Source organism: Stenella coeruleoalba (genome assembly GCF_951394435.1).
Source record: "Stenella coeruleoalba genome assembly, chromosome: 2".
NCBI lineage: Eukaryota > Metazoa > Chordata > Mammalia > Artiodactyla > Delphinidae > Stenella > Stenella coeruleoalba.
The window spans coordinates 145,230,907-145,247,934 of NC_137147.1; the positions used below are offsets into that span (position 1 = coordinate 145,230,907).

Consider the following 17,028-nt stretch of genomic DNA (forward strand, 5'->3'; position numbering starts at 1 on the left):
GCAGAAAAAACCAAAAAACAAAAATCCTTCAAGATCTGGCTCTAAGCTAATTTTCTCACCTCTGTATATATCCAGTAGTCCAGCTACAGACCTCCACATTCCTCAGATAAATCTTCCCTTTTTTTTTTAAGAAATATATTTTAAACATTTTTTAAATTAATTAATTTTATTTATTTGTTTTTGGCTGCATTGGGTCTTCGTTGCTGCACGCAGGCTTTCTCTACTTGTGGCGAGCAGGGGCTACTTTTCATTGTGGTGCGTGGGCTTCTCATTGCGGTGGCTTCTCTTGTTGTGGAGCGCGGACTCTAAGCACGCAGGTTCAGTAGTTGTGGCTCACGCACTCTGGAGCGCAGGCTCAGTAGTTGTGGTGCATGGGCTTAGATGCTCCACGGCATGTGGGATCTTCCCAGACCAGGACTCAAACCCATGTCCCCTGCATTGGCAGGCGGATTCTTAACCACTGTGCCACCAAGGAAGTCCCAGATCTTCCCTGTTTTGTACTCCTATATACGTTAATGCACTGTTTCCTTTGTCTAGAGTATAATTTCCCTTTCCTACCTAGAGAACTTCTTCCTTTCAAGAATCAGCTCTTAACACTACCTACTTTGTCACCACGGTCAGTCCCTCTCTCCCGTGTGCCAAAAGAATTTCCTACACACTCTGCTATTGTTCTTATCTAACTGTGCTGTAGCATTTATTTGCAGGTTTATTTCCCCTTATAGCCTATGGGTACCTCTCAAGCGGAAACCTTGTCTTCTTTGTTTCTCCAGCACCATACACATTTGTAGAATGAACAGTTCTACTTTCCTAGTTTTGCTTTCTGTAATAGAAACTTTAGAATCAAGTATAGTTACATCAGTAACAAATCTGAATCACACACTGGGAAATCAATGTGGATGCCCTTTAAGGATTCTGTGAATTTTTTTTTAATTGCTTTTGAGTAAAATGGGATACTCACTCTGTGATATAGTACATCAGTATTAAAGTGTTCAAACCTGATATTTATTAGTAGGCCTAACGTGAATCTTTGCTGACATTTGAGGTTTGTGACATTTCTTTCTTGATTAAAAGGCATATGTGATTGACAGTAAAAAGCAATTAATAATTTTCCAAGTAAAACATTTCAGGGGCTTCTGCCTTTATTGCTTCCCAGATGAGAGTATAGTCTGTTCCTTATGTGTTTTAAAGAGCATGATTTCAGTTTTCTGTTCAGTTAAAAAAAATAAAAAAAAGACACTTTTCTGAATTTTGCAAGATTGGCAGAAGGGGAATTTTTGAAGGTCTGCTTTGTTACTTGTGCCATGTTTGCTCTTTATTTGACAGTTACCTTTTTTTTTTTTTTAATGTGAAGCATACATTTTTTAGTGTGCCAGGTTATAATGCTTACTGAGCAAGTAATACTGTCCAGCAGAGTGAAATATTAGAGTAATTAACTGTCTTTATCACTACCTATGTGTTTTTGTTTCCTTTTGCAAAATAGACGAGTGTTGTGTATAAAGGAAGTTGAAATCCTAGGCCATGTGTCCGTAGACTGGCAATATCCATTTGAAGATTTTGTACAGTCTCCTATTGTTGATGGAAATCTACTCAAAATTTCAGTTGAGGTAAGAAAACATGAATCACACCTTTAGAACCAGGAGTTTGTTAAATGAATGGAAACCAGTGCTTTCTGACTCCGTTTTATAGTTAACTGAATAAAATGTTTGAAGTATTATTATTATTATATGCTGAAAAGTAAGGAAAGCTGTATTTGTGTTCTGTACTTTAGTTTCTGACAGTCCTTGATTGCATTGAGTGAAATATTAAATTTGTTCACTGAAAGAATTAGGTTACTTTTTGGTAGAATAAAGCATTATTGAGTAGAAGGGTTTTTTTTTAACTTCATATGGATACTATTTTGCTATAATCTTAAATACTTCTGGAAAGATTCCCCATTTTAGGCTTTTAGGAGATTATTATAAATATTATGTCTAAAACACTCACATTTAATAATATCTGACATTTATAGAAGGCTAATGCATTTTAATTATGTAATAATGCTTTCATGTCTTTCCTCTACATTTTCTATGGAAAAACTTTTTAATTATATAGCAAGTAATTACCAAAAATGATGCCCCATCTTTTGCTTAGTTCGTAGACTCACTTTACTTTGAAATGTATAATTTTTATTATATATGATATAAACTTATTTTCACCCCTTTAAAAAAAACTAGAAATTACTATTCCAAAGATGGTAATTTCTATATTTTTTCCTAAACAATAATTTTTTATTGTTTAGGATATTTCCTAAACAATATCTCTATTCCTGAAACTATCTGAAAAATGTTTATCATAAAATTCAGTAGTTAGAGATATAAGTACTATTATCCTTTAATTTACTTTCTTTTCATACAACTTTACAAGTAAAAGAAACTACCATGAAACCATTCCATTTTGTATTTCAGCCTTACCTCATTGTAGAGTTTCAAAATTGAAATGCCTTGGTATATGAAACATAGTTTTTAGACTAGGAAAGATTGTGTCACTATGCATGTATATTACAGTTTCCTCAGTTATCACTTTTCTTTCACATCAGTGGTGAGAATTGACTCAGTGTGTTTTACATTATATAAGAATTTTATCTATCGGCCAAGAAAATGAAGGAAGGGTTTTTTGATTTGTCAGATGTGATGAGTTACCAAGTGGTATTTCTGTAGGCTATTTATCATTGCCTGCAGAAAGCCATCATTTTATGCAGATAGATATATACTCATCCAATTTCATAAATTCTAACAACTCACATATGGAACCACTATCCTTGTACCAAAATGATTTATTTCTTATCATACCGAATATGTGTATTTGGTTAGTCTAGTGATTATAAAATAGAGTTGACATTTAAGCACTCAGTTAAAGGTTATGATTTTTTTTCTTCCCCATAATAATTTCTTTCCTGTCATTGTTTGTTTTGAAACAGAAACAAGGTCTGTTCCAAAAAAGAGACAGTGCCAATCAAGGCTGTGTCCAGAAAATTTACCTGCAGGATACCACCACAGCAGAGGTAAACGATTTATTTTAAAGAATGCCCTCTCAGTGTTTTCACTGCAAGTTGAAATAAAATGTTATAATTAACAATACTTATTACTTTTCCCAAAAGATCTACTAGTTATAGCTTTGGATGGGTATATATGCTTAAAATAATATGTTGTGGGCTTAACAGGGCAGAAGGGTCTTAGCATGACGTGTATTAACTGTGTATTCTTGTCTTTGGACCTGTGTGGAGAGCTCATACCCTTGGTTTTGTCCCTTTCTCCTCCACCATGTGAGCCTGTACTTGTCTTTACCATTCATGGTAAATATTTTGTTTTCCAGAGAGCATGTCGTGCCATTGAGGATGCATGGTCAATGAGACAACAGCAAAAATTGATGAAGCAATCATCACTGAAACTTCTCAGGCCCCAAATACCATCTTAATCACAGATCCCAAGGGGCTGCAGCTGGGAGAAAAACCAATCACAGTCTTGTCTGTAAACCAGTCTTCTTCAAGGAAGCCTTTAGTTTTGGAATTTTTTTCTAGAGTAGTTAGTTTTGGATTTTCCATTTTTCCCCCTTAGTTTTGGCTCTAATGTTGTAGCTGTGTGTATGATAGCAGTCCACTTCTACACTGCCACCTGGATGGGTCAGACCCTTAAAGAAATATCACTTTAAACTCAGAGTGAAATTTCCATTAAAATTGTGAAACAAAGGGTAATAGCTTGTTTTTAATTAAAGTCCATACTGAAAAATAAGAAAGGAGCTTAGAATGACTAGTGTTCTGTGAGAGCTTTTATGGACAAGTCTTTGAACAAATGTTGTATATTTTGTTCAATAATTGAACTGATACAACATTTTTGGTAAACCAGGTGATTGACTTAAAAACCACTAAAGGGAGACATGACATGTTTCCTATTTTCTTTTCATGAAAGCATTATTTTCTCCTAATAAAAACACGTTTTGATTTGGCGCTTATTTTTCCTCCTTGCACTGTAATATAAAGACAAATGGAAAATCAAACCTTAAAATATCTATACTCTGTTCTCTGGAAGTTTTGGAAATTATTTACATGCTGTTTCGAGATGAACTTATATGGCATGATCAATGTGCTGATGCATGAAAATATTGCACTTTAAGTTTTTCAAGAGTCAGAAACATGAAAAAAATGAATATTTTTATATTTCTAGAACTTGTATTTTATAAGTTGAAAGATTTTTAAGGGCATCATAATTAACACTTAATTTTAATGCATACGTAGAAATGTATTTTAAATACTTAGTAGGAATAATGAAAGAGCTCTAGCTGCTTTATATATAAATAAAGTAAGGCATCTAACAACACTGAGGAAAATCATTGGTAGTATCCTTTGAGCGAGCAGGCCTGTAAGAATCAGCTCCATACACTCTCATTTTTGTTCTTTCTTCATCCCATCTGTGCTGGTCAGAGATGCACTGCCTATTAAAGCTTTTTAAAAAATGCTCAAAAGTACTTAATTTCCTTGGATGAATCTTTAAATTTGCTCATGGTTTTTAACATGGCATTTACTTCAGATCACTGAATTAATGATGAAATGAAGTTGTGCACAAACTTGGTTTGCTCTGTTTTTGTTGATATGTGTGGTAATGTTTCTACTATCCTTATTCTTGTTTTTTAAGACTGGCCTTACAACTTTAAAAAATTTTCCTAGTTATAAATTTACAGTAGACTCCAAAACAAAGGGTATAATAACTAATGCCCTAAATATTTGATATGTTATGGTGGTCTTTGCCTTTTTCACCATCACTTTTTTTTTCTGTCAAGGAAAGTATTACATTCAAAACTTCTAGCTTTGAGCAGAATTTCTGTTAATTGCTCTTTATTCAAGTGTACTAATATTTTGTGCCTTTTAAAACTGACTTAATCAGGAATTTGAGGTATCTGATTATATTTTTCATATGAATCACAGCTATTGACAATATCCTAAATATTTAAGTAATTATATTGTACTGATGGCATGTACAAAACATTGAACTAAGAAAAAGTAATTTATAGAAACCCATAAATTCATCATCTCAGTTGGCTCAGAAATAAAATTCCAAATATTTGTACCATTTTTACTTGATTTAATCCCCTGGGACAGAAGTAATTCATTAATAAAGTGTAATAATGTCTATTGTGTTTTTTTAAATGCTTTGAGAGTCAACTGCTTGCATATGAGAGAAATAAAACATTTGGTGCGTTGTTTACAGGTGTGAAAACTTTGTGGGTTTATGTTACATACTCAATAATACTTGCTTTTACTTTTTGTGAGAACTTAGTTTAATAGTTATGGAGAGCTTTTTAAAAAAATTTTTATTGAAGTATAGTTGATTTACAATGTTGTGTTAATTTCTGCTGTACATCAGAGTGACTCTGTTATACATATATATGTATGTATGTATATATATTCTTTTTCGTATTCTTTTCCACTATGGTTTGTCACAGGATATCGAATTTAGTTCCCAAGAGCTTCAAAAGATACTAGGCAGGGGCTTCCCTGGTGGCGCAGTGGTTAAGAATCCTCCTGCCAATGCAGGGGACACTGGTTCAATCCCTGGTCCAGGAAGATTCCACATGCCACAGAGCAACTAAGCCTGTGTGCCACAGCTACTGAGCCTGCGCTCTAGAGCCTGCGAGCCACAACTACTGAGCCCGCGTGCCACAACTAATGGAGCCTGTGTGCCTAGAGCCCGTGCTCTGCAACAAGAGAAGCCACCACAATGAGAAGCCTGTGCACCATAGTGAAGAGTAGCCCCCTGCTCACGCACAACTAGAGAAAGCCTGCACACAGCAATGAAGACCCAACGCAGCCAAAATTAATTAAAAAAAAAAAAAAAAAGATGCTAGGCAGGAAAAGGTTTTTCCTGGGGGTGTGGAGCCCCTTTACCACACTGGAGACCAGTGGCACAGATCTTCAATACTGAGAGAATACAGAGAACAGATGTGACCAGCTGCCACACTTTGAATTTGTGGCCCCACTTGCCATGTCTTCCATGCTTTCTGTCAGTCGCTGACTGTGGGTGGCAAGGATGCTGGGCAGGCCCACCCCTGGGAGACAGGGAGCTCCTCTGACAGCCGACTTCGGCTTGAAGACTCCTCAGTGGCCTTGCAGAACCTTTCTTAGACTGCACGGCAGTTTGGGGGGCTTCCACCCCATCTGTCTCTGTCTCTCCGTTTTTTTGTCTCCCGTCCTCCACCTCCTCCCACTGGGAACTCAGACTACAAGTCTGAAGGCTTTCCCGGTACTGGGTTATCCACTAGGAAGAATAGCCTGAGGAATATAGCAAAACAGGGGCATCAAAATGTAAAAAAGCACAAAAGATTCAAAGACTCATAAGAAAAATCTGATCTAGGATGGATTTCTTTACACGTGTTTCATGATTTAGTATTGTTTTTATTTTGAATTATGTATAAGGGAGATGACTATCACCCTTTTGGTGCTGTGGGCCTCTAAATGTATTGATGTGGTGTTGTCTGGACATCTGTATTTTTCACAGTGGTTTCTGTATATTTCTAAGGTACACCTGGGACCCAAAAGTTAATGCTCTGGATTTAAAGTAATCAAACTCTTGAAGAGCTCTGCAGTTAAATTACAGAATTGCAATTACTGCCAGAGCTAGAAGAACCATCTTTTTACTGGGGAGAAAACCAAAGATTTTTAAGGGATAGGAGATTACTCATATCAAAATCATCTATCCTTGAGGCACAAGCCCTTTTGTTTGAGAATCCCTGTGAGAATGACGATTAATACTGATGAAAGAGGATTCTATGCTATGTGTGTATTGACTCTGAAAAGAAATTGAGACTCCCTGGAACAGAGGGAGCCCATTTTTCTCAGTAATTGTGCCTATAGTAGAAATTTAGGCTTATCGTTCTTGAATTTATGCTTCCATTACAAGGCTGTATCATTCAAATACTCAACATTGAGCATCTCTTTGCACTGAAAAAGCCTTCGGAAAAACTTTTTGTTTGTTTTGTTTTTGTATACTGCAGACCCTCTGTCCCTAACAAAATTCAAAAATTGAGAAAGCCCTGAAAGCCAAAAGGTTTTTTGTAAGTTTGCGACAGCAACATTTGACAGCAAAATCTGAACTGAACGGACATGAGGCTATTTGTGGTCTTTATTCTATTTGTGTAAATGAGTTTGGCTGTAGCAAAATTAATGTATTTGATTATGAGGTGCTGCTCCAGACTTCACTGGAGGGGTACAAGCTATGTGGTATATGAACCGTATTGCCTTTCTAAAATTTGAAAAATTCTGTATTGTGAAACACATCTGGTCCCAGGAGTTAGATAAGAAATTGTAAATCTGTATAACCTTAAAATTATCAGTTTATTAAAGCTGCTTCCCGAATTTTGGAAATGTCATAAACTGTAGGAGAAGCCATGAGGAACAACAGGATTTTCTTCCCTCTTCAGATCGTATTAATGTTTCATTTTAGTTATGCTGGCAAATTGTTTTGATAAAGCATTCAAAGTAATTGGCATCGACATGTAGGAGGCTGAAATGTTGCCATATGATGGTGCTTCATAAAGATTCATGACAACTCTGGAGAAAAAAAGACAGAAGAACATAGTCATGATTTCTATCCCCTAGTGTATTAATTAAGTAAATATCTGGTGGATGAAAAGTTTTTAGAATTGACCTCTAGTGTGAAAATAATTAGAATGGTAATGAAATAGGCCATAATATGATCCTCTAGGTTGATAGTATCCACTAAGATAATAGTGAACACTTTACAAAGAAGATTTAATTCTTTAGGAGTATTTTTATCTGGAAGAATGACCAAGTGACTTCTCCAGAGATTGACCATAATGCTTAAATTTCCCCAGTTGTGGTTTAAGTTCCATGATAAATAATATTCATCAAAAAAAGACTTCAGATCTTGGTCTTTGGGTTTTATTATTTGTTTTTGTAGAAAACATTTACCTTATAATATTAGTTTTTCTGTCACACAAACTGCTTTCCTCTTTTGTCATCTTCTAAGCCTTCCTTCTTTATACATTATTTTATCTTTTTAATGGCACCTCTCTGGATATTATTGAATTCTCTTTATTAAGTATCAATAGATATTATACCAGTGACTGGCACACTGCAGCCCATGGACCAAATAATCTGGTGTTTTTTTTGTTTTTTGTTTTTTTGTTTTGGCCGTGCCCTGCGCGTCGTGTGGGATCTTAGTTCTTCGACCAGGAATTGAACCTGTGCCCCCTAGAGTGGAAGCATGGAGTCTTAACCACTGGACTGCCAGGGAAGTCCCCAAATAATCTGTTCTTGTAAGTAAAGTTTTATTGGAACACATTAGTAATGCTGTTGCATTGGTAATTCATTTGCATTGGTAATGCTGTTCCCACACTACAATGGCAGAAATGGGTAGTTGTGACAGAGACAATATGACCAGCAAAACTTAAAATATTTACTCTCTGAACCTTTACAGAAGAATATCAACCTCTACATTATACTATCAATATAAAATTAATCTTAGAGATGGGACAGAAACAAGACACTAAATAATTTACCCAAAATCCTATGGTGAGATAGAAGCAGAAATTAGGATTCATCACCTACCAGCTTCTCTTTCTTATCTCCACCTCTTCCCCTTCTTTCTTAGAAATGAGGATACTTGTGTCAATATTGAATGAACATGACTGATGTTGGCTTCTTGGATTTCTTTTAGAACCTTATACCCTTATCCCAAATTTATCTAGGTATTTTCGCCTACTCTGTTTTAGGTCTAACAGTGACACAAGCACTTCCCATAGTAGCACTTGAAATCTAAACTGGCCCTTTGTCTGAATTTTTTTTTTTCTTTAGAGAATTCTTACATATGATCTAATTTTTTTTTTTTTTTTTGGCTGTGTTGGGTCTTCGTTGCTGCGTGTGGGCTTTCTCTAGTTGCGGCGAGCGGGGGCTACTCTTTGTTGTGGTGCGCAGGCTTCTCATTGCAGTGGCTTCTCTTGTTGTGGAGCACGGGCTTTAGGTGCGCAGGCTTCAGTAGTTGTGGCACATGGGCTCGGTAGTTGTGGCTCACAGGCTCTAGAGCGCAGGCTCAGTAGTTGTGGCGCACGGGCTTAGTTGCTCCGCGGCATGTGGGATCTTCCCGGACCAGGGCTGAAACCTGTGTCCCCTGCATTGGCAGGTGGATTCTAACCACTGTGCCACCAGGGAACCCCTGATCTGATATTACTGTGACAGTTTACTAGAAAATAGAGCTTTTGAGGTGTAAACATCAAGAAATAATTTTGGCTAGGACCTAAAACTTGTCTCTATTTCTAATGCGTGGTCAGAACGAAGAATCAAATACTTGATTATGGTGTTATACCATAATCAAGCCATTAGAAAATTCTGTTGTTAGAGGCATGAAAAAAATGCCCAAGATGCATACTGTATCCCAACTAGCTAGGGGCTCACTGGAGGAAGTTACATGTTTTTAAGCATAGTAGGTCATATTAAAGAGTAATAATGTAACATGAGCAGGTGTTCAAAGATTGCAATTTGAGTGGAAAATATAACATTTTAGATTCACCAGAGGATGGTGCTGCAAATGAGATAAGCAAGCACTTACTGATGGTTTAGATTAAGAAGCACACCTGAACAGGACATATCTCCCTTCCCTGCAGAGCTCTTTTGGAGATTCTTAACCTACTTTGATACTTCTGATCAAATCTTCCTTACTTCATTCAATTCACAGTGATTCACACTTACAGAAGTAGTGGGGGGGGGGGAGGAGGGCATGAATTAGAGTATTAACAGAGTTAACTTTTTCATTAAAGATTTCCTGGACTCTGCAGTGATTGGAATATCAGTAGCTGTGTAATGGAAGTAGTAGATTTTTTTTTTTTTCTTTAAGCCAAGATAAGGGAGTCATACTCCTGAGAGATTCTGGAATAGTTAAAGGTCTGTGTGACATTTTAATATATCTGGAATTATTGACCGGAAATACATTGCAGGAAATAACTGCTTGCCCATGTAAAAGATTCCTTTGGTTAAAGTTTAGAGACCTAGAAAATGCTCCTTCGGAGCTGACCCCAAACGAACAGAGTGGAAATTTTGCATGACTATTATGACAGTCTAGGTGGTGAATGGATACTATTGAAAACATTGTTTTGTAAGGGCCATAAAGACTGATTACCCATGACTTAGGCTGGTGAATAAGAATATATTGCCTGTTCTATTTAAAACTAATGACTCAATCAATTAATGTTAAATTATAATGTGGCTCTTTTAGAAACACCAATAATGCTTTTATGTCAAGTGGATTCATTTTTAATTAGTACTATCACTCTTTTTGGAGAAAATAATTCCCTTGGGGGCCTTTGTTTTAGTTGTACTTCAGTTCATAGACTGATAATAGTCCATGGTTGGAAGGTCCTTATATTAAGCATAGATCTGTTTTCCTGTGGCTGCCATCCTTTGAACTCAGTCCCAATCCTTGGGGCCATTAGAGTAAGAATGACTTTTTATACAGATGAAGTCCAGTTATAACTGCTCTTTCCTCTGCTGGCTGATGTCCTTCTCATGGGATGAATTCCCCCCAGCATTACACATGTATTCCTAGTTCAGAGAGAAGAAATACAGGTTTTGTTTTACATGACGGAATGTTTTATTAAACTCTGAGAACTTTTATTTTTACAGCTGAAGACTTGAAAACCATTTACTCCCTTTAGTCCCACATAATAGGTGAAAACCTTCAACTATGTAAATTACAAATTAAAGACCTAATTCTAGCTGTAAATCCAATGGCTTTAAATTCTGGATACTGAGCCTACCTAGTAACTGTTTATATTGTAAGAGTAGTTGGAAGTCCCTTTAGTCACAGATATTTTAAGCCTTTCATGATGGAATCATAGAATCTTTAGGAAATTATATATTACCATCTTCTTGACCTTGGATAAAACCACCCATCCTTTAGTGAATGATTCTTTAAAACAACGACCTTATATAAATGGAAGCCTGTATATGGAAACACTCAGTAATAGAATTGAAGGCTGACCTCATGTCCTGCCAGTCATTCAGTAAAGCATGTAAGTCTTCAAGTTCTCATCTCTTTCTACCTAAACCATCCCTGATTAGACATAAGTTCAGGTCATCCCATAATCTTGATGGCACTTCCCTAAATACAACAGTTCATCCATGTCCCTCTCAGATGTGGTACCTGATCTGAGTGAGTGTTGCCAGAGACAACTTAGGCAGACTGGTACCTGGGCAATCCCATATTTTCTACTACCTTTCTAATAGTAATAGTATAAGTATCCCAACTGATTAATTACTTACATGAAGTAAAATGTCCTCACTATTGTACTACTTTTCCTCTTGATTATAATTTATTAGTCTTGTAACTTCTATTTATATAAGAATGTTATTATCCCTTTTATCTCTTACTAAAAGTAAGAGTGAATTTGTGTGCTACTACAAATTTAAAAATCAAAAGACCCTGAAAAAAATCCCTTTACCTCTCTCAGTCTCAGTTTCTTCATTTGAAAAATAAGACCTCTGGACCAGATCTGCCTTTTTGTGCTCTGCATGGATTATACAGTTATGGACAAAGTGATGGGTTTTAACATTGTTAGTTCCAAGTGTGAGATGTGTTACTTCAAGGAGGGCTTATTCCCTCTTTCCCACAATATCCCCATAGACATATGTTATGTTTTAATGACCAATGAGGTGTATGTGTGTGTGGTTTTTTTTTTTAAACCACAAAGCCTTTATTTTTTTATTTTTTTTTGCATTTTGAAAGTTCTCATTTTTTATGGTAAATGTGTTCCAGAAAAGTTGGATGACAGTAATACATTATTTTAATAAACAAGAACATTTTGGTATGCTATGGGACATCTTTTTGGTTTTTTTTTAAAAACATCTTTATTGGAGTATAGCTGCTTTACAATGTTGTGTTAGTTTCTGCTGTATAACAAAGTGAATCAGCTATATGTATACATATAGCCCCATATCCCCTCCCTCTTTGCGTCTCCTTCCCACCCTCCCTATCCCACCCTTCTAGGTGGTCACAAAGCACCGAGCTGATCTCCCTGTGCGATGCAGCTTCTTCCCACTAGCTATCTGTTTTACATTTGGTAGTGTATATATGTCAGTGCTACTCTCTCACTTCGCTCCAGCTTCCCCTCCACAAAGCCTTTAATAGAAAAAGAAGAGGAAGTGTGAGGTAGTGTGGCTAGTCATCGTGTGTGAGAATGGTCTGGTGTGGAGGGGGCAGAGTGCTAATAGAGAGCCCCCTGGATGGCCTCTGAAGAGGAATGGCCTAGTCTAGGGCCAGCTTATTGCTCTGAAAATGGAATCCTGATCTTATTTCTCAGAGCTTTACCCTTAGCAGTGCCCTATAATTGTCTTGGGATCCAGGCTGTGTAATGCAGTCATCACGCAACACCAGGCCAACCTAGGTTCTCCATGAGATAACACTACAATGGACTGAATTCAGTCCCCAAAATTCAGTTGTTGAAATTGCAAGCCACAAGGTGATGGCATTAAGGAGTTGGGGCCTTTGGAAGGTAATTAGATTATGAGATTGCGGCTCTCATGAATGAGATTAGTGCCCTTATGAAAGAGACCTCAAGAGATCCCTTGCCTCCTTCCTGCATGTGAGGACACAGCAAGAAGGCACCACCATCTTGTCTATGAAGAAGTGGGCTCTCACCAGACAGCATATCTGCTAGCACCATTATCTTGGACTTCCAGACTACAGAACTATGAGAAATAGTTTATTGCTTATAAGGCACCCAGTTTATGGTATTTTTGTTATAGCAATCCAAATGGACTGAGACAATCACCCCCTCAGAAGGCTCCCCTGCTGCCCAGCCCTGTCATCTGAAACTTTGTTGGAGTCCTTGCTTTGGAGAAAGGATTACAGATATTACCCGTGTGGATTAATTTGCACAGGTTAATTTACCAAATCAGCAAAAGGGTTGGATTAAATTATCAAGAAATTAGAAAAAGAAATATCCAATAAAAAATATTAAGTGGATGTGCTTTAAAAGAAGGATTAAAAACAAGATACTATTAAAGAAAAAAGAAAGAGGCAAATTAGAATGAGAACCAAATAGATCTTCTAGAAATGAAAAATATCATTGAAATAAAAAAAATCAATGGACAGCTGAAACAGGAGGGAAGGGGGCAGGGCACAACCTTTAAACGAATGACGTAGCCCAAGGACATGACATAAACTGATTAGGACCAAATAGGTCCAAGATAGCAGACCACTAGACCTTGAGCCTCAGCATGCACTCACTGTAACACATCCGTAAGCTAAATGACACACCCACAGGTGCCATGACAGTTCCAAGGCCAAACCATCAGAGACCAAAAAGTGGGTGGTGGCCCAATTCTTAGAAATCCCCTCCCCTTCCCCAAAGTAACTGGAATACTCCTCCCACTCATTAGCCTATGAAATTACCCTGCCCATAAAAACTGACAACCCCATTCCCTGGGGCTGCTCTTGCCTTCTGAGATGGCCCACACTCTGTGGAGTGTGTTTCTCTCTAAATAAACCCACTTCTTACCTATCACCTTGTCTCTCACTGAATTCTTTCTGCCACGAAACATCAAGAACCTGAGCTTAAGTCCTGAGACCAGGTGTGTGATCTCAGTTAAAAGACTGTGGGTTCAAGTCCCAATCTGAGGGCCACAGTTTCAGAGCGACCATAGTAAATTAAACATAGCTAAAGTAAGAATTAGTGAATTGGAAGATAGAACTGACTCATTATATTTCCTGGAATGCAGTAGAGAAAAAGAGATGGAAAATATAAAACAGAAGTTAAGTAACATAGAGGACAGACTGAGAATATCCAACGTATTTCTAATCTAAGTCCTAGAAAGAGAGAATAGAGAAATGGTTGATATATTCCAGAAGAGTTTAAGAAAGATTTGATTTGACAAATGCAGGAAAAAAGGTGAGCCCAGAGCAGGATAAATAAAAATAAATCCAAACCTAACACACATTGGATTGAGACTATACCAGTGCAAATACAAAGAGAGAAATTGAAAACCAGATAAAAACAAATGACTGACAAAGGATCAATGATTAGCAGAATTCTCAACAATAGGGCCCTGGAGGCAGTGGCATATCTACAAATTGTTGAGAGAAAACCAGCTGTGCGCCTACTTGTCTTTAATCAGCTAAATTATCATTCAAGAATGAGGGTTAAATAACTCCATTTTCAGGAAAAAAAAAAGTTTTCCACTTTCAGATCCTTTTTTTAAAAATTACTAAAAGATGACCTTCAAGAAACAGGAAGTTGAACCCAAAGAGTGATATCTGCCATGATTTGTTCTTCACAAGTAAAAGAGAGATCGTTAGCAAAATGGCAAAATGTCAGTATCTGTTCAATCCAGGTGATAAGGACATGAATGTTTATAAGATTATTTTTCACACTTTATGTACACAAAACATGTCACATTTAAAACAAAGGAAGGGAGGGAGGGAGGGAGGGAGGAAGAAAAGAGAGAGGGAGAGAAGAAAAGCATGGCCTGATGGCCAGGATAATATTTGGACTGAAGAACTGTTAGCAGAGCCGGGGAAGTTGGATGCCCTCATCCTTGGATGAAGGGAGCCCAGAATGTGGAAGGGCTTTCTCTCCGCAGAGCTCCACGCACTCTCTAAAGAAAGGACTGACCTGCAAGGGGGTGGCTCCTGGTGAGAGGGGAGGCTGGGAGGGAGACAGCGAATGTTGAAGTGACTCTGGCTCTTGGCAAATGTCAAGGAGGGAAAGCAGGGGAGAGGGGGAGGACCAAATACACAATGGATCTCCGCTGGGGATGTCTGCTGAAACAAAGCAAGATGGAACCATGCATGGAGCTGCTCTCCCTCCCCCCATGCAGACAACGCAAAGCAAAGAAAAAGGAACAGACCTGCAAGGGGAGGACAGGGATGGAGATGTGACAGATTTGACCGTAGCGGGTTTAGCAGACTGGATAGAGCTGACACTTAGATGGTTCTGTGGGGATTGGGAGGATACCAAAGAGTCGTGAGCGGCTGAGTACACTGAGAAGCATTTGGGAAGCCTTATAGCGTAAAGAGGGCTGTATTTTGGTTGGAGGTGAACAGAGGGGGATGCGCTGAAAGTCTTGAAAAGAGTAATTAGGTCCCCATCTCTCTAGCCTCTCACAGCCAGCTAATCTCCCTTCTCTGGATTTCGAAGGAGACAGGTGTGCAGAGGTGTGATGGATGGGGCAGTTAGTGCCCCAGAGAGATCGACCTCAGTTTGAGGTGCTACACTGAAGATGGAGAGCACCTCAGGAAGAATGAACATGTTTAGGAAGCAGACCCCCGCCTGCTTCCCCTTCTTTCCTCACGCTCCCCAGACACTGGCCGTCAGGACGGATATTCTTCTCCTCTGGAGAAACTGATTTTCCCAAGAGATTTCTGACATTTGGGGATGTTGACATTAGAGATTTCTGACATTTGAGGGTCTCCCAGCCAAAGGGGCTGGGTCTGATTCTGACCCGGGGATGGCAGCTGCAACAAAGGGGACCCATGAACTTGGGAGACGAGGCCCCCTCGTTTTACAGAGCGAGGAACTCGGTCCCAGGGAAGGCGGGCCTGCCCACGAGAACAAGGAAAAGAAGTCAGACATCTGCTACTACACATAGTGCAGGTACTTGTTTCCTGGAAGAGAGAAGTGCTGTAAAATGGAACGAAAAAACAGACAGTGCAGAAGGCGATATTTAAAGAAAGTCAATTCTTTTGCTTTCAGGTACAAATGGTTCAGTCACTTAAACTAGGCTATCAAAGTATGGTCTGGCCAGGGCTCTGGGGGACCTGCTTTAATGAATCAGATAAAGTTGATTCATATCTCATATAGCGAGTGATTGTCAATTGCTGCTTCTAAGGTAATTGAGAATGCTTGAAAGGTAAGTTAAGTGATAGTTTACACTCTTAATTAGCTCTACCTAACTTTTTAATTTCACTGATAGAGCAGAGGCTGGCTTGAATCACTTTGGCAATCCACACTAAGGAGGTTTTCTGCGTGAGAAAATATTTCTGGATCTACTGTGCCTGACAGGAACCTAGTTCGAATTCAGAAAGCTTCTGACCTTCTGCGGGCCCTCGTTAGCATTTACATTGGCAGCCCAGCCCCCAGGTGTATCTCAATTTAGCCACCGATTAATCTCCCCCTTCTAAAGCAGAACGCACATATTTGAAACAGACATGTCTCTGGGCTGAGCTGATGAATTAATAAGAAACCAGGCCTTTGGCCAGTTAGCTTGTTGCTTCTAGAAACGTTTGTTTTTGATTCAACCTCTTTGTCAAAACAGCGATAAACACGGATAATGTGGCCCCCTGTAGAAAGATGATCTTCCCCTCCTTTGCTCTTTGAGGAAGCTTGCCACGTCTTTTACTCTTCCTGGGACAGACTATGTGGAGTGCCTTTGCGTAAAGAAGTGCTGCACGTCTCCTTCCAGGATGGTTCTTGTCTTTGTGGGGTTGATCGTCCAAACGGGAGACCCAATCCAACACAGACCGTAGTGGAGGGTATGATTAGGGGCAGCTCCGACGACTCTGTTACCTGCATTTGATTGCACCTTTTGATTTTCACTTCTGTTCCCTCAAATTCCCTTTTGTAATCTGCCCCCTTTTCCAGTTACCAGGCGCCGAGCGGAAGAGACTGCACTCACCTACCTCGGCATGAAGCGAGGCCCATCACACTGCTTCTTGTGTCGGCCTGGACTACCCCACTCAGAGAATGTGGCAGCTGGTTAGCCATTGTGGAAGAGAAGAGCTCTTGGGATTTATCTTGAAGATGCTGCTTTGCTGGGATGTGGGCATGCCCTGAGGCCCCAGCTGCACAGGCATAAGAAAGGAGCACTGGGGCTTCCCCGGTGGCGCAGTGGTTGAGAGTCCGCCTGCCGATGCAGGGGACACGGGTTCATGCCCCGGTCTGGGAAGATCCTGCATGCCGCGGAGCGGCTGGGCCCGTGAGCCATGGCCGCTGAGCCTGCGCGTCTGGAGCCTGTGCTCCGCAACTGGAGAGGCTACAACAGTGAGG

The 17,028-nt window shown here is 39.0% G+C and overlaps 1 protein-coding gene across 1 annotated transcript in view; it reads left to right on the plus strand.

Moving 5' to 3' along the window:
* VPS13C (vacuolar protein sorting 13 homolog C) overlaps positions 1 to 7,716 on the plus strand; it is a 177,043-nt gene extending 169,327 nt beyond the window's left edge. Inside the window, exons 81-83 of the mRNA XM_079913053.1 lie at positions 1,481 to 1,604; positions 2,957 to 3,040; positions 3,352 to 7,716. Of these exons, the coding sequence (XP_079769179.1) occupies positions 1,481 to 1,604; positions 2,957 to 3,040; positions 3,352 to 3,453 (310 nt within the window). The 3' untranslated portion in view covers positions 3,454 to 7,716. The remainder of the gene's footprint in view (positions 1 to 1,480; positions 1,605 to 2,956; positions 3,041 to 3,351) is intronic.
* Positions 7,717 to 17,028: the final 9,312 nt, after the last annotated feature.